The 24,700-nt window shown below is 34.8% G+C and overlaps 1 protein-coding gene across 4 annotated transcripts in view; it reads left to right on the top strand.

Annotated features, from left to right (window-relative positions):
- CCSER1 (coiled-coil serine rich protein 1) overlaps positions 1-24,700 on the top strand; it is a 1,210,612-nt gene that overhangs the window by 450,479 nt on the left and 735,433 nt on the right. For all 4 annotated transcript variants that reach the window (XM_060094716.1, XM_060094688.1, XM_060094698.1 and 1 more), the window contains exon 6: positions 2,259-2,466. In XM_060094716.1, the coding sequence (XP_059950699.1) occupies positions 2,259-2,466 (208 nt within the window). The remainder of the gene's footprint in view (positions 1-2,258; positions 2,467-24,700) is intronic.

Below are 24,700 nucleotides of genomic sequence, written 5' to 3' on the forward strand. Positions count from 1 at the left end.
TTGGCTATGGTAAACAGTGCTGCAGTGAACATTGGGGTGCATGTTTTTTTACGGATATATGCCCAGGAGTGGGATTGCAGGATCATATGGTAGCTCTATTTTTAGTTTTTTAAAGGAACCTCTGTACTGTTCTCCATAGTGGCTGTATCAATTCACATTCCCACCAACAGTGCAAGAGGATTCCCTTCTCTCCACACCCTCTACAGAATTTGTTGTTTGTGGATTTTTTGATGACAGCCATTTGGCTGGTGTGAGGTGATACCTCATTGTAGTTTTGATTTGCATTTCTCTAATAAGTAGCGATGTTGAGCATCTTTTCATGTGCCTCTTGGCCATCTGTATGTCTTCTTCGGAGAAACGTCTATTTAGGTCTTCTGCCCATTTTTTGACTGGGTTGTTTGTTTTGATGATATTAAGCCACATGAAAATATATTTTAAAAATGAAAATATAAATGATGCTTTGTGTAATTATAGGTATGTTTTATTTTTTTCAATTTTTGTTTTTGTTCATTTGCTTGCTTGTTTTTCACATGAGATGCAGAATCTTGTGACTAAGAGCTCGAGTGCACTGCCTGCGTTCAAATCTCAGCTCTGTTGCTTGTTTGCTGTATTGCCATCAGCATGTACCTTAACCTCTTTGAGATTCAAATCCCTCAACTGTGAAATGGGGATTTTAATACCTCAAAGAGTTGTATGAGTATTAAGTGGTTTAGCATATATGAAGTCCTTACAGGACTACCTGAGATACATTATTATTGTATATATATGCATGTTAAATGGCTAGTAGGAAAAAAAATTCTTATCCTGCTTATGTATTTAGGTTGGTTCATCTCAGGTCAACTTCTTAATAGCTATTTTAATTTGAGAAAAATTACTTATCTGGGCCTATTTTCTCATATGTAAAATGAAGATACTCATTATAGCTACCTCTTGGTTTTGTTCAAGGTTTGGATAAATTAACACACATGAAGTGGTTAGCACAGTACTTGGCCCACAGTCAATCCTCAAAAAATGTTAGCTATGACTATGTTTTTATTATTTCATTGTAAATGTAAAGTGGGGATAGTAATCAATATGATCACTTCAAATAACATTGTGATAATGAATATACCCATGAAGACAAGTCAACAATTTTGTGATCCAAAAATGTGTTTCTTTGATAATTATTTGATACTTTATAAATTGTTATACTATTTGTGAATAATCAGATTTGGATAAAATTAATCAAGGACATATTTTTTTATTTGCGTCTTTGCCTGACCTTGGTGACAGGCTCCAAGGCAACTCTTTTTTCTCAATTTAGGTTGCCAAGTGACCTTGTCATATACTTCAGTAAATAATATACATAAAAGCTATTGAAATTGAGCATAAGTTTCATAAATATCCTGAGCTATGTTATAGTACTTCCATTATTGTATAGGCCCATTAGTTTTAATGAATGGAAACAAATTTAGAAAAACTCATTAAAAATGACTATTTTCATAGGCTGCTCTTTTCATACTATTTTTATATCTGCCTCATAGGCACATTTGGAAAATTGTTAATCTTAATATCTTTTCTTTATATATACCTTCAATATAAGTGTGTTATTTTCAAAATGCAGTATTTAAAAATAATTGTTTATATCAAGTAGAATAAAATATTATTTTCCACAATTACTATGCTAAAAATTTAATGATTATTTGATAAGCATGCTAATTACATATGAAGTTATGCATCTCGCAGTTATTTCACTATTTTCACATAAAATCCTATGCATACTAGTCTTTCTTAATCCACAAAATGGTTGAATCCACAATTGATTGATTTAGTAATTTAAAATAATAATTACCAAAATTATTTTATCCCAAGTTTTGGTTTCTTAATCTTTTCTTTCCAGTTAATTTTTAAGCATATTTTCAGAAAATCTCTATATGAAATTTCTCTTTCAGTGATTACTTTTGACTTTCAACATTTTTAAAAGAGTTAAATAAGTGTAAACCCATTGTTATCATGTATAAATTAAATTCCAGTTGGGGAAAAAAAATCACATTCTAAAATAGTGATTGTCATTGAACCTTATTACCGCTACATATAAAATTGACAAATAATTTCATAATTTTGACAGAAAGTTTCAGAATTTCCAAAGACTAATGTGAAGAAATAATGAGAGTCACAAGGACGTTTTTTCTAGCTCACTACTGACATTGATCAACAGCTTGGAAAATACTGCTCTGAATATGCTACCTAGTAATTTTTGTTCATTTTTTTCTTGTTAGGAACCTTTCCCTGAAATTAACAAAAGAGATTGATCAGGAAGCCAGGTGTCCCCATATCAGGGGAACGCCCAGCAGTCCATCTTCAGATTGGCCGCTGCCAGGTGTGGAAGAAAATGGAGGCATCGATTCTCTGCCATTCAGACTGATGCTACAGGACTGCACAGCCGTCAAGACATTATTATTAAAGATGAAAAGAGTTCTACAAGAGGTAATGGTTTGCTCTAAGATTAATGTTTTCAGTGCTGGTAGATAGTGAAGTCTGTAGACCTGGTTAGTCCCTGCTTCTATCAATAGTTAACTGCATAACACTGGGCAGGGGTCAGGTATCCTCTTGGAACTTAGCCTTTCTCATATGTCAGATAAAGCGTTTGTAGTTCTGTTTATAAGGTACTCTTCTCAAAAATTCTAAGATTCTGTGAAGGAGTTAAAAAAGAATAAATTGATACCAAGTCTGGGAAAAGTCAGATAAAGAGAAATGGGCATCAGCTGTTATGTTTTTAAAAAGCTATTGAGAGACATCTTAACTGGACTTCATTTTAATGATATTGAGACTTTATATGATACCATAAAAGTAGTTTATTTAGTCATTTTTGTTCCAATAACAATAAATCTAGTAAAATTTCATCTGAATGTTTGATTGATTTTGCCCATTGACTCCAGGTGCCCTCTTTCAGTCTATGCTCAGTTAGATGATGAGCTAGTCAGGAAAATACGCAGTGGAGTCTTTCATCTTTATGTCCAAGAATCAGCCATTCTTTAGGATTCAAGTATGTTATGGTTTTATTTTTATAATTGCAACAGTTATTTTCTTTGGAGGATTTCTATAAAAAGTGTAAACAATATTATTTCAAAGATGTAAAATGAGGGGACCAAAATTTTAAATGACTTTCCTCTAGTGGGTGTGAATTCAGAACAACAGCCTGAGATTTCTGACTCTCAATTCAGTGACATTTTATCATGTCTTAGTATCGTTTAATTGATTTCTCATTATTGATAAGGGATGTTAATAAATAGTGTGAGAACAGAAAAATACAGCTATTTAGTATGAGTAGTATTATGACTCACTTACAATGATGACCACTGATATTTCCTTTTCTAACACTAATAATAATAATATAACAACACTAGTGGCTACCACTAGAGGCCAGAATTGAATCAGGGAGAGAGAAGGGAATTCAAGAGAAGTGATTGTCATAGCCTATTAGGGGCATCCAGTCATGTATTCCTGTCAGCTATTAAAGTAATAACTGGAAGAGATCTCTGCATCCCAAACCAGTTTATATCTCTGGGATGGTCTTTGTGTCTATGCAGTGGTGTGTAGGAGTGGTATGCTTATACTTGATCATTGTTAGAATTTCAGGAATTTTATGAGCTGACAGTTAAGCACAGGCATTAAAAAAATTAAATTATATACACTTATAATGAAACAAGTCATATTTTTAAAAGAGTAATCAGTACTCAGATCTCTACATTTCCTAGTAACTTTACTATATTTTACTATTAATTACACTTGTGAGCTTATTTACATCTATTGGATCTATATGTAGAAATACTATATAATAGCTAATGTGCATATTTCCCAATTGTACATTCATTTATGTCACTTTGTTAGCTTGAAATCAGCCACATGGGAATATTATGCCATAGAAGTTGGCAAACAATGCAAGGTAGGGCTTTTAAATTTTGGAGAGCTGTTGTTAACTATTTACCAGTACACTGCTATATGTATGACTATATGGTTTCTATATTGACAACAGAAGTGATTCTTTCTGCACTAGTCCAGGCTTCCTGACCTTTTGCTTGACATGTAGTCTGAACCTCTCTGAACAATGCACACTTAATAATAGCTGTTATATTAAAAGATATTAATCTCAAAGTCTGTAACAGTCAAGTATTCAGTTTTCTACCTCTCTCTTTGGTCTGGATTTTAATTTTAAAAAGTCAAAAAAGTAAAAGTAAGTAGGAAAAACTGACAGGAAGAGTCAAGGGGCTTTCTTATGATACTTAATTTTATAATTTAAAAATATGCAGTGATATTCACTATAAAGTCAATATTCAGAATATACTGAGATTGTTTTTATATTTCTATCTATTTTTCTTCATTAAAAAGTATTTGAAGAAACTGAAGAGAATTGACTTTTAAAGCTAATGTAAAATGAACAATAATTACATCTGTTTGTTAAGCCCATTCAGAGATCAGGGGGTCTTACTCTTTATGGTCAGCAAGAAAAGCAATATAATTATATGATTAGCATTAACATCTGTTCTAGAAAAAAGATATTCATAATAGGTGCCTTTAAAGAAAACTGAAATATTCTCTAAGCCATGAGTTTTTAAATGGCAATTCAGATTTCATTGCTGAATTTAATTCTAGCTATTCATTTTAGATTAATAATACCTTTTTTAACATAGACAAATAGAGTTTATTTCTGTTAACTTATTTTTATGATGCTTTGTAGTCCGCCTGTGTATACAGATAATTTTTTTAATACATCTTTAATGGAGTATAATTGCTTCACAGTACTGTGTTAGTTTCTGTTGCACGACAAAGCAAATCAGCCATATGCATACACATGTCCCCATATCCCCTCCCTCTTGAGCCTCCCTCTCACCCTCCCTATCCCACCCCTCTAGGTCATCGCAAAGCACCAAGCTGATCTCCCTGTTCTATGCTGCTGCTTCCCACTACAGATAATATGTACCTGCAGAAGATCCCAATTATTTTATTTTTAAGATGAATAAAGTCATTAATGAGTTTAGTGTATCATACTGGAAACCACTCCTATTTGAGATTTTTCCTAATGCTACTCTGTTGACATCTTAGATTTTAATTCTGAGATACGTCAAGTGTGAATAATCTGAATGGAAGCTCACACTGCCAATTTTATCCCCCTTCTTTAGAGATCATTTGCTATTACAACCCCAAATATCAATGCCTTTATTTAAAAAAAAAAAAAAAAAAAGGCTGGCTTTGGGCCCTAAGAAATTCTGTTGTCACTTTATTTTTTCATATTAGTGATTTAAAAAAGAAAGTGACTACAGCAGCAAGGGAGAACTATATAAAGTTTTCTTACTTTTTTGTTGACTTTTTCACATAACTCCATTACCTGTAAAAGAAGAAAGTATTTAATACAATATCTACAGAAATAGTTTTTTTGTTTTTTTGCGGTATGCGGGCCTCTCACTGTTGTGGCCTTTCCTGTTGCGGAGCACAGGCTCCGGACGCACAGGCTCAGTGGCCATGGCTCATGGGCCCAGCCACTCCATGGCATGTGGGATCTTCCCAGACCAGGGCACGAACACGTGTCCCCTGCATCAGCAGGCGGACTCTCAACCACTGCGCCACCAGGGAAGCCCCAGAAATAGTTTTTGTTTTGATGTTTCCTTTCAGTTTGTGCTGTTCTCTTTTTGTTATTTTCTTATTATAAAATTTGTTTGTACTGTATGGTAACTGACCAAGAAGACTACTGGGAAGGGATTTTAGGTGCAGTGCATAGTTTCTAGTAAGATACCAGCTAATAAGAATGTTTATCCAAGATTGTTTGCAATGCCCCTCCACCCAACATGCTTGCCTCTTTAATTTATGTTTAACAAATGTTCCTAGCAAATTTCCTGAATCATATAAGACATTTTTTTTAAGTTAGATAAATGTTAAACAAATTTTTAAAATGTTGGTATGATCAGAGGAATCTAACAATAAAATTAGATTAGTGAAAATCAGAGAACTGTTTGTTCGAGAATCAATATAATTTACAAGCTCAGGTAGTTGACATAAACATTTGGGTTTGCCATTGAATAAAGAGCTCTTACCCAGTTTTCTTTTTTCTCAACAATCTAGCAGTTCAAACTAATTTTATTATCTCTAAAAAATAATAATGGGGGGGCTTCCCTGGTGGCACAGTGGTTGAGAGTCCGCCTGCCGATGCAGGGGACACGGGTTCGTGCCCCGATCCCGGAAGATCCCACATGCCGCGGAGCGGCTGGGCCCGCGAGCCATGGCCGCGGAGCCTGTGTGTCCGGAGCCTGTGCTCCGCAACGGGAGAGGCCACAGCAGTGAGAGGCCCGCGTAAAAAAAAAAAAAAAAAAAAAAAAAATAATAATAATAATAATAATAATAATGGGAAACTTTCAAGGATAATTTTAAACATAAACTTCTTATTTCTTCTATTTTTAAATATAATACATAAATATATGACAAAATTTGGAGAGTTTTGAACTTCACCATAAATTATTGTATGGTGGGCATTCCTTAAAGATTTTTTTTCTTTTAGCACGTTTTGGTGAAATGATTACAAACTCTATAACAACATTCTTATAAACTAACATTTTCCTATCAACAAATCTCAAAAGCAAATGAAAAGCCTGTAGAATAGGAGCTCCGACAATGGATAATTACAGAAGGAAGAAGCAACAGTGGAGAGTCATGAAGTAAGGAAATTCACCAAAAACAAGCAATTACCCATGTAAATCTAGATAACAATATAATAATTAGAATGCTCTTTATATTTATCTTTTGAAAATAACAAAATTCCAAGTTTCTGCTACCTACTTTATGTTTATTTGCTTGTTTTTGCTTGCATAAAAATTTGTTTAAGATAAAAATTGGAAAGAGATACACCACAAAAACTGCAAATGCAAGAAAACTAGAGTGGCTGTACCCATGTCAGGTAGATATAAAGATAAGATATATCACCAGAATCAAAGAGCTACATTTCATAATGATAATACAACATTATAAAGCATTTATACTCCAATAAAGATGTGGAAAAAATAAAATAAAATACACACACACAAAAGAGTCAGTTCATCAGGAAGACATAACAGTCATACATGTAGATGACCTATGTATGTAACTTGTAAATATATGTTGCAAAATCTGACAGAACTAAATGAAGAGGTAGGTTCTTCACAATCGTAGTTGAAGATTTTAACTCTCTTCTCTCAATAACTGATAAAACAACTAAAAATCAGGAAAGTTTCAGAAAATTTGAACAACATATTTAACTTCTTTAGTAATGACTGACTTTTACATAACAGAATTATACCAGCTTTTCAGTGTGTGTGGAATGTCACCAAGACAGAGTATGTGCTGGGTAAGAGAAATATCTCAATAAATTTCAAATGTAGACATCTATGTAATACATTTTTTGAGAACAGTGGAATTAAATTAAAAATCATGAATAATCAAGTAACTAGAAAAACATCAAGTATTTTGAAATTAAACAGCAAACTTTGGTATACCCCATGGATCAATTTAGAAACCTCAGGGAAATTTTAAAGTGTTTCAAATGAGATGGTAATAATAATAGAATAAATCAAAATTCATGGGATGTAGTTGAAACCATGCTTGGAGGGAAATTTATAACTTTAAAAGTTTATATTTAAAGTAATAAAGTGCCATAATTAATAACTAATTTTCTCCTTAAGAAGCTAGAAAGTGATGGTAAATTAAACCCCAAGGAAGTAATAGAAATAAATATAAAAAACAAAATTAATAAAATTGAAAACAGACAAATAATAGAAAATTTATGAAGTGCTCAAATTGGTTCTTTGAGAAGTTAAAAAAAAAGACTGTAGAAAAAAAAAAGAAAATAAGAAATACAAATTACTAACATCAGCAATGAATTGCTGGGAGAAATAATCACTACAAATCTTACAGATTAAAAGGATAATAAGGAAATGTTATAAACAATAGTATGGCAATAAATATGACAATTTGGATGAAAATCACAAATCCCTTATAAAATACAACTTTCCATAATGACACAAGAAGAAATTAAAAATCAGAATAGTCCAATTTCTATTAAAGGGATATATTTTATTATTAAAAAGAGAAAATGATCCCCATAAAGAAAATCTAAGTCCAGGAGGTTTCACTGGTGCATTCTGACAAATATTTAAGAAAGACTTCAAACTAATATTATGCAAAAAAGTTTAGGAAATAGAGAAACAAGATATGCTTCTCAACTGTTTGGTGTGGCAGGCATAGGACTATTATAATCTGGCAAAATCTTTATAAGTAAAATGAAATCACAGGAAAATTTCTCATATATATATATATAGAGAGAGAGAGAAAGAGGGATGCAAAAGTCTTTTAAATTACTAAATAAAATTGGCAATATAAAAATATATAATGACCTATTTGGTTCTACTGCAAGAGTGCAAGGTTTGTTTAGCATTCAAAAATCAGTCAGTGCAATTCACTATAGTAATAAACCAAAAAAGAGAAAAAGTACATGAGCATATTAATAGGGGAAGAAAACACTTGAAAAAGTCAAACATCAATTTATGGTTAAAAGAGAGAAAAACTGAACACAGTGGTAGTAGAGGGGAACTCCTATCCCTGCAGCTAATATCTGTACTTAATGAGGTAAAACGGAAGCTTCCACTACTATTAGCAAAGCAAGCATGTCCACTCTCCCCACTTTTAATGAACATTGTGCTGGAGGTTCTAGCTAAAAATAGGCAAGAAAAAGCATTAAAAGCATAAATATTGGAAAGAAAAGATAAAACTACCTGTATCCGAAGATGCAAGATGTTTATGTAGATATCCCTAAGGAATCAACAAGAAAGTTAATGATAAGCCTAGTAGGAATAATAAGTGAATTTAGCAAGGTCGAAGGATACAAAGATAGAATTTTATAATTAAATTATGTATTGTTCCATAGCAAATTATCTAGTGGACTAAAACAGACATTTGCTGTCTCATAGTTTTTGTGGTCAGGAATTTGAGAGCAGTTTACATACTGCTTCTGGCTGAAGGCCTTTCATGAGGTTGCACTCGAGATGTCAGCCATAACTGCAGTCATGTGAAAGTTTGACTGGGCTTGAGGATTAATGTAATGTGGCAGAAAGGTTCGATTTTTTACTACAAGTGGTCCGAGCCTCAGTGCCTCACCATGTGGACCTCTTCATTTGGTGACATGGCAGCTGGCTTCCCCCAGAGTATGCAATCCAAGAGAAAGAGAATAAGATGAAATAAATGATATCTTTTATAACCTAATCTTGGAAGTAACATACCATCACTTTTGTAAACTGTATTGGTCACAAAGACCAATCTTGATTCAGTGTGGGAGGGCACTGTACAAAGGCCTGGATACCACGAAGTGAAGAGCATTGTGGCCCTTCTTATCCAAGCTACCATAGTCCACCTTTTGGCCCCCAGAGGTCCATCTCTCAACAGTCCAAAATATACTTACCCCCTCCCAAGGCCACCCAAAATTATCATTCTATTACAGCATCAGCTCAAAGTACAGAATCTCATTAGGTAAAACATGTGCAGTTGTAGATAAGCCTTAAGTACAGCAACCAAAGTACAGTTCTCCATTTGAAGACCTGTGAACTAATGCACAGGTTAGTAGTCCTTGATTAGGATTCAAAGCCTGAGAATAATTCTCCTTGGCTTTTAGTTCCACCCTTTGTACTCTTGGTTCTACCCTTCAAGTCATCCTTTCTTTTATTATAAAGTTAGCACATGCTTGCAGCTGAATAGTTTTCTCATCCTTATTTGTGCTTGCCTACATTGGTATCCAAAAGCCTCTTTTAATTTTGTACTGTCTCTGTCCCTTTAATTCGAAACTGTAAAGTGTTTCTGGGAATATAACTCTTAAATTCTTTTTACATCTCTGTGAACTTTATTAGGCATTCACTCCATTAGACAAAAGCCACACCCATTAATCTCTTCAAGATAAGCTCTTCTTTAACTTGAAATAGCTGATGGACAACCCCTTTAAGCCTTTAAAATTTTAATTGTTTGGTTGAGAGCATCTGTGAGACATACCCTAAAGGTATACCAAAAGGTACCTTTTGTCTGATTGAACTAGGTTCTCTGCAGCACTGTTTTTCACCTTTTAGAATAGCTCTGCATCTAGTAAATAAATTTATAAGGTAATAAAAAATGTTTACATCTGGATTGGTATAGTTTGCTGCATGAATTTACATTTTTATCAAAGCTTACCAAATTGTACGCTTAATATGACAACACATGGAGTGTCATCACATAACTGATAGCACCACTGTCAGTGCTTCCATTTTGTGGAATTTCTCTTCTTCCCTTGGAAGACCTGTAAATGAACTATGACCATTTATCATGTAGACTAAGTTAGGGCACTATTGTCAGTTCTTACCAGTTGTTATTGGAGCTTAATTTTCTTCTCAATTTTAGAATAACATAAGTAAAAAAAAAAAAATATATATATATATATATATAAAACCCTTTCTTCATATAAAGCAATAAATCACCTGTATACTCCCTGAAGAAACCTCTAGTTTAGATAATGGCATAACTTAGATTCATTGAGAATAGATAGGTTTCCAAGTAAGAATACTCTACCTACCTGAGGCTTGGCTTTTTTTGAGGCTATAAGCTTGATCTGGAAAATAGATAAGAAGGGGAGGGAAGTATATTTCCAGGACTCTTTTGCTATGTAAGCAACCTTAACTTTCAACAGTCCTTGGAGAGAGGTTAGAGAAGGTAGAGAAAAATTCTTCCCTAATCCTTAATCCCATTTCACCCTCAAAGTCCCACTAGAGGAGGTATATTAGAGTGGTAAAAATTACAGGTGTTTAAAACCATTGAGATCTAGATGTGGTTCTCAGTTCTGCTGCTTAATAGCTGTTACAAGTTGATTAAGGTTTTTGAGTCTCTATTTTATCATATGCAACATTTACCAACTATTTCTTAGAGCCAATTAAGCAGTAAAATGTATATAGCAAGTTATGACAGTGAGAGTGTGGGTTTAAGTACCCTTGAACAGGAGCTGCTGCAATGATCTTATTCATTTCTGTGATTAATACTGACCGTTTCAAGCAAGGTAGAATACTTGAGATTTCTTAAACTTGGAAATATACCAGTAAATGTTTTTAATAGGACAATATGTTGTATTCATTGAATAATAACTCAATATTAATAATTGTTAATAAAGTCTATTACTAGCTGAAACTGAAAGTGGAAGTATTGTTGTCATTTATGTTTTTCTGGGCATTCAGTTGTGCTAGCACATTTGACCTGACATTCCTTGACTAAAGAACTACTACATGTCAATTGAATTTCCTGTTTACAGTCAATATGTAAGAAAGTTTTTTTCCAAGTGAGAAATAATGATAGACCATGGTAGTAACAGTTGAGACAGAGAGAAGGGAAAAGATGTGTGACTTGTTTTGGAAGTAATGTCAGCAGCCATTGCTATTAATTGGAATTGGGTGATGATAGCAAGATTAAAAGCAAGGGCAACTGAGAGTTTTTCTTTGAGTACTGGGCAGACATTATTGCCATTTTCTGAGACTGGGAAGACTAGAAGAGGGTTAACCTGTGTGCGACAGGAAGGAAACAAGAGTTTTCTTTTGTTCAGGTTGAGGTTGAGATGCTATTTAGGCATGCAAGTGTACTTGTCAAATAGAAATTTGAATTAATGTGTCTGCAAACCCAGAAAGTTCAGGGCTAAAAATATAGATTGAGTATTCATGATTATATAGATTCTGTTTAAAGCTATGGAAGAAAGAACTTGTACCTAAAACCAGGGTGGGAAGCTCCAACATTAAATGATCAGAAAGTTTAAAAAAAAAAAAAAAAGTGTCCAATGAGATGGGAAGAATACCAAGAGTAATATCAAGAAGCAAGGGAAAACATTGCTTTAAGAAAGCCAACTTGAGGAATGATGCTGAGAAGTAAATATGATAAGAAAAGAAAAGATAAACAGTCAGTGGATTTATCAATCTACTGATTAATTCCAAAAGCATATTACCCAGGCTTTAGAAATTTCAATATGTAAAACAACCTATACAAAGTATTAATTTATAAAGCTAAAGCCTAAAATAGAAATAGTAACTATTTCCAGCTTGTTTTCAGTTATTAAATTATTGGTTTATTTCTTTGTAAGTCATTGGTCTATGAATTTGAAGGATGTGTAAATGCATGCCCTGAACGAATTTTTTAAATATGTTTTAAAGTAAGACATGTCTTAGTTTTGGAAGGATATTATAAATTTTATTAGGTTAATTAATAATGATGACCAAACGTTCATCTTACATGAGTACCCTCCATACTGAAGTATTATTTTTTTCTTTAAAGAGTATTACTTATATTACCTAAAGTTGTTATTTATACTGCAGAGGCAATCTAATATAGTGATCTAATATAGTGTACTAGGACAGACGGCTCAAATTTGAATATCAAATCTCAGTAGGTACATATGACTTTGGGCAAAGTGTTCATCTCTCCATGAGAATCTGGTCTCTCTCAGAAGCAGAATTACTACGTAAGTGCATGTTCAAAACTACTAGATAATATCAAAGTTTTTCCAAAGTGCTTGTACCAAATTACTCTCCCTCCGGGTATATTCATGTAATAGAATGCTTTATGTTCATGTATCATCATGTCCCACAAAGAGTGTTTTCAACACAAAAACCAAGTCACAGATAAATTCATACAGAATAGAGAGTTTAAAAATATGCAAAGCTAAATAATTATTAAATATTATTAAAGAATATATATTTTAAAAAGTATGGGGATGTTAAACATGGTAGTCAAGGTAAGATTACATGTGTAGAGGTAGTGGTTGAGGAGGGGTAGACATGTACAATTAAGGCAGATATTTATTTTGTATTCATGGTATATTTTCTTATGTGTTTCTGTCAAAATCATTGCATATACATAATATTTTCTTATACATGTTTAACGTTGCCTTAAAAAACTCAGTCTTCCCAAATTGTATGTACTCTGAGTGGCTCCCTCTCCACCAACTCCATCCCTACAATGCTATTTTCCTCTGTATTTCTCTTCCCGTGAAAGTTGCAGAAATATTTTGGCTACTCCTTTGCCATCAGTGTATCATTTGGTATTTATTTAATGTCAAACTAAAAACGGAGTGGGATCAGTGTGAGAAAGGGTATAACAATCAGGCAGAGAATTCTTTCCTGGTATGAGTACTTACATAATCTGCCAGTCATGTGTATTATTTTATTACTTATTAAAAACAAACTACAACCCTGTATTAACAATAACCGCCACCCTCATTGTACCTGAATGATGTGATTATTTGTGTTATAATCATATTCAATAATTAATCGCAAATAACCGCTAATGTGGTTCTGCTATGCATGTTTAACTTTTAATTTTCTTCTTGCATCCAGCATTAATGTCTCAGTTGTAATACAACTCACATACTATTGTGTGATTTGATGGGCTAAATCTCACATCAAGAATTTCAGGCTGCAACATAACAAATATACAGCAGATGGCACTCTGCAGGATCTCCAGGGGATGCTTAGTGTGTTCAGTGCTTCTGATGGGGGAGGGAAGGAGAGAGCAGAGAGCCATTTAAGCAAATGATGCTGTGGAAAGCCTGCAATTGTGTTCCTCTGAGACACACTTTTACAGAAATGGTGTTTTATTCAGGTTTGAAATTCAGAAACAAAGGCATATTTAACTACAGTGAAAATGCCAATTTTTTTTTTTTTTTTTTTTTTTTTTTTTTGCGGTATGCGGGCCTCTCACTGTTGTGGCCTCCCCCGTTGCGGAGCACAGGCTCCGGACGCGCAGGCTCCGGATGCGCAGGCTCAGCGGCCATGGCTCACGGGCCCAGCCGCTCCGCGGCATATGGGATCCTCCCAGACCGGGGCACGAACCCGTATCCCCTGCATCGGCAGGCGGACTCTCAACCACTTGCGCCACCAGGGAGGCCCGAAAATGCCAATTTTTAATCACTGAGTATATAAAAGATGGTGTTACAAATTCAGACAACATAATGCAGTTGCTTAGGAGTAATATAAACTGTAAAGTGTTCACATGTTTACAGATTAGCAAAAACGTTTTAACATCTAGTGACTCATTTAGATGCAGGACAGTTATTCCTTAACTATTTCATTTTAACCTTGATGAAAATGAAAACTTGAGAAAACTAGTATTGACTTTTCATATAAATTCACTAATAGGAATACAGATATTTACTATTTCAAGTATTGTAGTTTAAATAGATTATTTTCTGTTATTGTTTTTTAAAGTGAAATAAGCTCTGTATAGTGGGCTAGCTAATAATAAAATCAAAATAACTCATATTTATGACAAATACATGGGACGACAAATAGATATATCTGTCTTGTTCTCTTGGTTAGATGAGCTTCTGTAAGTAAGAGGAGATGAGGCATTTAAAAAGAGTAATGAATTATTATGAAACATTTTATTCACTTACCTCAAAAATAGACAAGTATTGTTTTGTTATCCATGGCCTTCATTAGGGGTCAGCAAAGTCTTTCTGTAAAGTCCTGGCCATATAGACTGTATTGCAACAACTCAATTAAGTAGTAGTAAGAAAGCAGATATATGATGTAAACAAATGAGCATAGCTAGAGTCCCATAAAACTTTATTTACAAAAACAGGCAGTGGACAAGATTTGGTTCTTGTTCTGGGCCTGTCATCCCATACTACTTAAGAGAGAGGTATCATGATATTACTTCAAGTATCATGAGGAAGCACTGTGTAGTTAAGAGCATTAGTTTAAGGGGCCAGAATCTACAGTCTATATCCCATCTCTTTACTTACTAGCTCAGTGATCCTAGGCAAGTTAAACCCTGCAGATAATAATATTAACATATCACTTAAGTTTGTTGAGAATATTAAATATGTTAATATGTTTTAAATGCATGGAACAGTGTTAATATGTTTTAAATGCATGGAACAGTTGGAAGCACTGTGTAGTTAAGAGCATTAGTTTAAGGGGCCAGAATCTACCGTCTATATCCCATCTCTTTACTTACTAGCTCAGTGATCCTAGGCAAGTTAAACCCTGCAGATAATAATATTAACATATCACTTAAGTTTGTTGAGAATATTAAATATGTTAATATGTTTTAAATGCATGGAAATGCTCAACTTGTGTTAGTTATTATTTTATTATCACAAAGTCTGAGGACCACTAGCAAAATAAAATGATCATGGATCTAACATTAGGCAAAACCTGAATTCAAATCTTACTTAGCTCTACAATTCAGCAATGTTATTTTATTCTATTTTATTCAGTTTCTTTGATAAGCATTAGGTTTCCACATATAGAATAAGAGGATAAAAATTCTTATGAATTTTATTGTGAAAATTAGATTTAAATTGTATCTGGCAGGTCTAAAGGTCTAAATAAATATTAGTTCTCTTCTCTTACCCCACTTTTAAAAAATGTATCCTAACATTACTTCTCAACTTGTTACCCAGATTGAGATTTGATTCCAACTTCATAGCACTTCCATGATTCTTATTTCCTTTAGAACTGGCCCTTGATTTTGGTGTTCCTATTTCTTGCATGTTCCAGAGCTATAGTCTGGCCCTTAAGCCCCAGGTTTGTGGCAGAGATTATTTCACTGGTTCACAGAATTTCTAAATACTGCTAAACCTCTGATCAAACTGCATAGTGTAGTAAATTTTGGATAGATAACAGTGAATGAATAATATATCCAGATATAGTATCTATCTTTAGATTTTAAAATCTTTCCAAATTTTTGTTTTTAAGAAATATTCATAAGTGTTTGCTGAAATAAAGTCTGTTTTAAAATCATTTTCTTGCAAGGGAGTCTATTTTATAGAAGTGATTTTCTTAGCTTCTGTTTGCAGCTAAGATATGATTTTTAATTTTTTTAAATTAATTAATTTATTATTTTTGGCTGTGTTGGGTCTTCATTTCTGTGTGAGGGCTTTCTCTAGTTGCGGCAAGCGGGGGCCACTCTTCATCGCGGTGCACGGGCCTCTCACTATCGCCGCCTCTCGTTGTGGAGCACAGGCTCTAGATGCGCAGGCTCAGTAGTTGTGTCTCACGGGCCTAGTTGCTCCGCGGCATGTGGGATCTTCCCAGACCAGGGCTCGAACCCGTGTCCCCTGCATTGGCAGGCAGATTCTCAACCACTGCGCCACAAGGGAAGCCTTAATATATGATTTTAATTCATCTCTATCTTCCCCCAAACTATTCTGCTTTCACTTAAGGTGGCACTTTTTCTAGATTTAAACTTATGATTTAAAATATTATTTTAATAATGTAATCTACGATGAAATTTAATATAATTCACAGTTACCTTAGTTATATTATGCTATTTATTTCTTATTTAGGGCTTTGCAAAAAGCTCACAGTCAGCATATTGCTTTGTTTCATGTAACTCTTGGAACATCTACCATGGTTTGGACACATAGTTAAATTTAAAGTGTGGTCTAATTCAGTATCTGCTGAAAATTCTGTGTCCCAATATGCCTCTATTGCTTATGAAACCTAAGGAAGGCTATTCTGAATATTAAGGCCCATTTTCTAATATTACTATGCTTCCTCATTTACTACACATTCTTGAAAAAAATTATTTTATTTAAGGACTTGGCAGATGCTATGTCAAATTTAACTGCCACTGGAGAGATAATTGCAACCTATAAATATTCTTGAATTGTTTCTTCCAGACATTTCTCTTTACTTAGTTGACATCCAAGACTATCTATCTTACTGGCAAATTGTTTAGTACCTACCAAAGCTGCATTTTTTTCTCTCAAGAAACCTTCAGAAAAGGGAACCATTTTTTGGTAATGAATAGTGGGCAAAAAAGCACTTAACATTGTGGATACATATAACTCTGTGGACCACAGACCAAGTAACTGCTGACATTGATTTGGGGAGCAAAAATCCTGCAGATACCATCTACATCTCTGTCCATACAGCAAATATAAGAATTCATTGTTGAAAGATAGTCACATGATGTACTAATTCAAGTGTGGATTTGAGAATATTGCGATATTAGAGAACAGAAAAGGTACCAGGATGCCAGCTGTGTGTGTGCCCACACGTGTGTGCATGTGCACAGGTGTGTAGGTGTGTTGGGGGTTGTTGAGTATAATGTATTTGTATGTGTTGTGGTTGAGAGGCAGGGTTGGAAAGTGTCTTAAAAATATGTCCAAAAAGCAAATGCCCTAAATGTGTAGTTGTCATCTATTTGCTTCTTCCCTGGCAAATTAGATTTGGCCCTGTTGAAAGATCCTTAAAACCTTGCAAAAAATAACAGGATACTCATAAAAGACACATGAGGGCGTATGTCTGCATTCACAGTCTTACTTCTGAGTAATTTCTTAGTATTCTATTATCATCTTTTACTGGCTTTCTTCACTAGAATCACTTGAATAGCTTACCTTTTAACGACCCACTTCTCCCTGTCTTTTATATTAGCCTTCAGACGTTTCATATATTTTTACTACCTTCAGGGAATTCTTGGTTTGTTTGACCAAACAGAGCAGGAGTGACCTGGGCTCCACTTTAAATCTCATGAAGTATCTCCTCACACAGGACTTAACGATTTCGCAGTCCTTTCCTCCTCCTCCCTACCCCGCCGCACACATCCTTTTCATTGTAAATCACAGCCCAAGAGAAATGGTGTTTTTCCATCAGTGCTTCAGATACTCACAGTCTCTCAGTTCATCATGCAGCCCCCCATCAAATTGAAATCCTGGTCATGGGATAATAAGCATTTAGCTTTAAAGAAGATGTGGCATGTATATACAATGGAATATTGCTCAGACATAAAAAGAAATGAAATTGAGTTATTTGTAGTGAGGTAGATGGACCTAGAGTCTGTCATACAGAGCGAAGTAAGTCCGAAAGAGAAAAACAAATACCGTATGCTAACACATATATATGGAATCTAAAAAAAAAAAAAAAAAAAAAAAAATGGTTATGAAGAACCTGGGGCAGGACGGGAATAAAGATGCAGACCTACTAGAGAATGGACTTGAGGACACGGGGAGGGGGAAGGGTAAGCTGGGACAAAGTGAGAGAGTGGAATGGACATATATACACTACCAAATGTAAAATAGATAGCTAGTGGAATGCAGCAGCATAGCATAGGGAGATCAGCTCGGTGCTTTGTGACCACCTAGAGGGGTGGGATAGGGAGGGTGGGAGAGAGGGAGATGTAAGAGGGAAGAGATATGGGAACATATGTATATGTATAACTGATTCACTTTGTTATACAGCAGCAACTAACACACCACTGTAAAGCAATTATACTCCAATAAAGATGTTAAAAAAAAACGAAATCCTCACTTATCTTATTGTAATGACAATTCTTTTCCTTAACACCATCATTCCTGTAGCTGTTCTTGGTAGTTTAACAACTATTCTCCTGATTATAAACTTACGTGAGGCTTTTACACTATGTAGAATGTGAGTCAAGTTGACTGCCTGCCACAAGCTCCACAGAACATTTTTCTGTAAGATTACTGAGGGTGAGACATGGACAGGAGCTGGAACTCTACTCCTGTTTGTGTTTGAGGAGTAACTCTACTAATTCTGTAGTTGTTTTTTTTTTTTTTTTCTCAGATAGTTACATGCGACTATTTTTATTATCTTTAACAGGATTTTGTAGACATCAATGATATTGATCAGTTTAGCAAGTATTACTATGTTGAACTTCTTAGAAATGCTCTTTATACTCTGCCCTGAAAATTAAAACAAAACATTGGACCACAAACTATCATGGCTTTTTTCCCAAAAGTGTGCTGTGTATTTGTAAGGTAAATAATGTGAATGAAATGCAATGAATACTCAGTAATGATAAATCATTGTGAAAAATGGGATCATTTGTGACAATTTAAAAAATAGTATTGATATTCCCAAATGTATACAAAATATTTCTTTAAAGTAGCACTGATTGTAGGATGAGGCATAGGAAAATTCAGATATAGTTTATTTTACACTTCATTAGGACAAGTTCAAATGGACCTTGTCATTTCTCCTAAGAGCTTAGGAAGTGAAGGAAGTTCAGGATAGTAAGAAATCTGGATGAATAAAGAAACATCAATCAGTGAGTAATAACCACTGTTACTTGGCTTGTGATAGGTGATAGTTTATTTTATTTTATTTTATTTTTGTTTTTTGGGGGGGCCACACCACGCAGCATGTGGGATCTTAGTTCCCAGACCAGGGATCGAACCTGCACCCCCTGCATTAGAAGTGCAGAGTCTTAACCACTGGACTGCCAGGGAAGCGCAAATAGGTGATATTTTAGTAAAAAAGAAATAATCATGCCTGCATTTAAAATTTAAATGGGAAAACACTTTTAAAATAAGGTATTTTTATGATAATTTAATTGCGGCTCCATTTCTTAAGGGGATTTATTTTTTAATGACTCACTGCTTTTTTAAGTTCAGTATTAGATTATTATGTGGCATTTTATTTTATAGGCCCTTTAATTCAATTTATACATAGACTCACAGACTTCTATTCAGTTTTTTCCACAAATATTCACTGAATAACAGTCTCTGAAGCTACAAAAAGAAATAATGAAAGGAAGAAGAAAGGAAGGATAGAAGGAAAGAGGGAAGACAGGACTTGCCCTCAAGAGAGAGGTATGCAAGGTTTTTGTGTTTACAAAATAAAATCAGGTGCTTCCCTGGTGGCACAGTGGTTGAGAGTCCGCCTGCCGATGCAGGGGACACGGGTTCATGCCCCGGTCCAGGAGGATCCCACATGACACGGAGTGGCTGGGCCCGTGAGCCATGGCTGCTGAGCCTGCACATCCGGAGCCTGTGCTCCGCAACGGAAGAGGCCACAACAGTGAGAGGCCTGCGTACTGCAAAAAAAAAAATAATAAATTAAAAAAATAATAATAATAAAATAAAATAAAGCTTAGACCCTGGAGTTTCTATGGGTGTCATGCACAGTTCAAGAGACAGATCCCCAGAATTTATATACTGAAGCTGTAATCCTCAGTGTGACTCTGTTTGGAGATAGGGGCTTTAAAGTAGTAATTACAATTATATGAGGTCAAAAGGATGAGGCCCTAGTCCAATACGACTGGTGTCCTTATGGTAAAAAAAAAAAAAAAAAAAAAAAAAAGGTACCAGGAATGCACCCACGCAGAGGGAATTTGGCCTTAGACAGGCACAGAGAGAAGGCCATGTGAACAAACAAAGATGGTCACTTGTAAGCCATGTAGAGAGGCCTCAGGAGAAACCAGATTTCCCAACACCTTAATGTTGGACTTCTGGCCTCTAGAACTTTGAGAAAATTAATTTCTGTTATTTAAACCACCCAGTCTGTGGTATTTTGTTATGGCAGCTCTGTAAAACTAATAAACCAGCCAAGCTTCCAAATAGAACAAACCAAGCCAAAAGTAGATTTTTGCACAGGGAACCTGGGACTTTGTTGTACTATTCCAGAAGACCACCAAGAGAGTGACAAAGTCTTACAGTATTAATCAAAAACAGAAACTAGCTGCTTGTTCTTACACATTCATCTGTGCATGTGGCAGAACGGCTCAACAGCTTTGTACTCATATTAAGAAAGGGGCAATGCTCCCTGAATGGTTTCACTCTTAAATGGCCAAGAGGTTAAGTTAATTTTATGCTAATTTCTTTGTGCAGAAGTGTGTCTGAAAGTAGCAGTCCTAACTAGAACTTAATTTGTTGTCAATATGCAGGATTTACTAGAGGAAGGGTTATTGTGGGGGATGAAGATCAGTTTAGACTGATCCGGGTTTGAGGTAATGAGTGTGGAGTGGAGCAGCATCAATAGGTATCTAGGAAAAGAGAGGAAACTGGAAGCTGTAGGTGAAATGAAGAGATTAATGACTGATTTTTGTATAGGGATAGAGGAGAGAACATATGAAAGATTGTTTTGATATTATAAACGTAGTGATTGGAAAGAATGGCACTGCTCAACTTGAAAGAGGAAATTCAAGCTTCTAGTTCTGGAGACAGAATCATGAGCTTGATTTGATTTATGTTGGCTTTGAAGTAGTGGTGTCTTATCCAAATCACTCATTCATCTGACTTATGAATAAGTCATCAATACAGAAGAGGCTAGGATAAAAGGCCCTGCCTAAAGTTACACATTTGTTAATTTATTTGCTTAGATATGCTTAAATGTTGATGTGATTCATTATCCTTCTGTGATTTTTGAAGTGAGCAAGGTTAGGGAAAGTTAAGAGAGAAGAGAAGAAACAAGTGGGTCTGAAGAAGAGAACAGAGGTTAGGTATGCAAAGAAGCAGAGTTATAAAATAATTAGCATATATATAGTGCTTACAGGGTGCCAGACATTATTGTTAAGCCATTTACAAATATTATCCCATTTTACCTTCCTAACAGCCCTATGATAACGGTGTTCTTATTATCATCTCTGTCTCATAGGTAAGGAAGTTGAGATTCACAGTGGTTAGGCATTTTATTTTAAGTTAGGATTTTAAATAGCCAAGGCACTGTGAGCTTCAGAGCACATACTTTTAACCACTATGTTATGCAGCCTCTCCAAAATAATGTATAGATTTGGTGAAAATGGAGCATAAAAAGAGTGGGGGGAAGAGGGAGAATATTCTTAAACAAAAAAGGAAGGATTGTCATAGTCGAATTTTCTGTAGAAGTAAAGAGAATAAAGTTTGTTGGATTAAATTAAAAATGAAGTCCTTGATTTAAAAAGAGGACATGTTAAGATAATGACAGGATAGGTGGGATTCCAGACTTCTAAATATTTTGGATGAAAATTAGGATGAGAAAGGAAGATTATGAATGGAAATAGTCATTCTTTAAAAAAACGTTTTTTGAAATGACAAAGGGGGAGATAATTGGTGAGTGGAAGAAAGCACCACTCTCTGGTGCACTCTCTTCAGCTGCTCATATCTCTCTTAAATATAGTCGTTGCTCTGCATCTGCGGGTTCAGCATATAAGGATTCAACCAAAGACAATTGAAAATATTCGCAGAAAATTGCCTGAAAGTTCCAGAAAGCAAAACTTGAATTTCCCATGTGCTGGCAATGATTTACATATATTTACATTGCATTAGGTACTATAAGTAATCTAGAGATTATTTAAAGTGTACAGGATGATGTGCATAAGTTCTGCGCAAATACTACATCATTTTATATACGAGAATTGAGCGTTCAAGGATTTTGGTACCTGCAGTGTATCCTTCACACTCAACATGTACGGAAATAGTGCTTCGTAGTATTAATGTTCCCTTTCCCCAAATATCTACATGTTGTTTTCACCACCATTTTCCTAAATGCCAAAGCTTAAAACTGGACTCCCCTTTGACACAGCTTTCTTCTCAGCCAGTGTGTCACTAAATCTCTAAAATCATTCTTTTCTCCCTCATCATTTACTCTCTGTATTTGTTATTTTCTGTAATCAACTCTTTAGTCAAAAATTTCATTGCCTTAAGTGTGCAAAATAGTACAATAGTCTCATAACCAAGAAACAGCATTGAGCAGTGTCTAAGAGCAGAAGCGATTAAGTTGCACAGACTTTGGGTAGAATCTCATCTCTCACATTTGCATACTAGTGCCTTTGGGGAAGTTATTTAATGTCTCCAAATTTGTTTCCTCTTGTGTAGAATGAAGAATTAAATAATAATAAGTGAGAATACTAATACTTGTTGCATAGTAAAAAAAAACAAACGAACAAATGAGAGAGAGAGAGAGAGAGAGAGAGAGAGAGAATAACTATTATGTTTCTCCTTTCTCTTCCCTAATCCTTTCTTATGTTTCATCATGCTATTTTTCTTCAAAACATGCCAGCAACCCCTTATTTTATAAAGTCCAATGCCTCACCCTTTATTCAGAGATCTTCATAATTTGGTTACCTAGCTTCATCTCCCAGTTAATGTCTCTGCTCTGGTCAGTGTGCCCTTTTTATTCTTCTCTAGATATGCCATGTTGCTTTCTTACTGCAAACTTCTGCACATTTTATTCCCTAAGGCTTGGCATGCCCTTCTCCACCAACTTTGCCTGTGCAAATTCTTAACCTTAAATTTCATCTCTTTAACAAGCCTTCCTTGATGTTCTTATTGGCTCTTACATGCATTTAATCATCCACATCTTTGCACTATAAGTTAGTTATGAAGATCAGTGTAGGTGTTTCCAGCTAAAGACCATATCTTTGTCTCCTTTGTATTTCCCAGAGCACCTAGCACAACAGTGGGTAGGTGGGGCTGACTAAATATTCTTCAGTGTAAGAAGAGAGTGTATGGATATTACCAAGAGAAAGAAGATAATTTTATTTTCTGAATAAATGTCTTAAATTTATTTTTTAAAATTTTAACTGAAGTAATGCCACAGGTGCGTATTGAGTACTTGTTGATTCTTATAAACTTGATTCTTGATTTCTGGATTTTACAAAATAAAGGATACCAGATTCATTCTTTCTGAATTTGCCATTAATATTTGTATTGATACATAAATGCACATAGATCAAATATTAAAATATTTAATTTGTATAATTATTTTAAATATTATTAAACCAGCAGCAAAGCCAACACTCATATAAACAATTTGCTACTTGACCTAAATGTGTTGTCCTTAATGACAAGCCCATGTTAATTCAGCTTGGAAGACAGACATAGTGTTTGCTTCTGGGGCAGAGGACAAATTCACTTTTTGGCAAAAACAGAAGAGATACTGTCTTCCTCTAGGCCAAAGTTTGGGCAGCTTTGCTAGCAGCACCTTTAAAAGATTGTAATTTCCTAAGCTTAGGCTCCTTCAGTTGTGATGCAGTATGTGTGCCATATCCACCTGGGATGCTCTGCATAGCCCCAGTGGGATTTGGGGGGACAGGGTACTCAAGGGGAGAGATGAAAACATTAAACTCATGCTATCCTGAGTAGTAAAGTCCCTGTGTCTCTGACCCAGAAGTCTCAAGTTTTCTGCTAGTATCCATGAAACTGTTACTGGTAGTTACTGGTAGAAGGTAGTGGAAGAATAGAAGACGTCAATGGAAGTCTCAATGGAAACTCATCCAGAAGAAAAGAAGGTTGAAGCACAATATGCAATGAAAAGGACTTAACTGCAGCAGAAGATGTGTGTTAGCTATAAAGGAGAACGTCCCAGTGCTGAGTGATAGTTACTGGACTCTGGCACAGGTTAGAGAGGTTATGGGATGACTCCAAAATTCCTAAAATGTCAGAGTCTCTTACGTGGGATCATTTGTGATAGGTCTCACCAAAAATTATGAAAATGCAGAGATTTTATACACATGCTTTTTGTACTTTTATAAAATGTACAGGATCCACTACTCTCTCAGAAACCAAGGATCCAAATCTGCCTCTTAAATCATATTTTCTTTCTTTAACAGTTATTATTATTATTATTTAGAAATACTCAGGCACCAAAATTATGTTGTAGTATCTTAAAGGATAGAATATTTATTTCAGAAATTGAGATTTCTAACTGGCAGTAGCTTATGATGCTTTTGTTCTTATGAGAGAGGAATTAGGATAATGATTTTGGTTTGATTTTCTGATTTTGGGCAGGAAGATAAAATAGATATCCTGTGCTTTTTCACCTGCAATACTTTGTTAGTACATTAGTATATTACCATCTGAAACCTAGAGGAAAGAAATAATAATAATTTGTCTTGATGTGCAGTTGGCAATTTTCTATACATTTATTTCATTAATTTTCTAATGAAGGAGAGGTAACATTAACTTCACTTCATAGAT

The sequence above is a fragment of the Mesoplodon densirostris genome, chromosome 1 (genome assembly GCF_025265405.1).
Source record: "Mesoplodon densirostris isolate mMesDen1 chromosome 1, mMesDen1 primary haplotype, whole genome shotgun sequence".
NCBI lineage: Eukaryota > Metazoa > Chordata > Mammalia > Artiodactyla > Ziphiidae > Mesoplodon > Mesoplodon densirostris.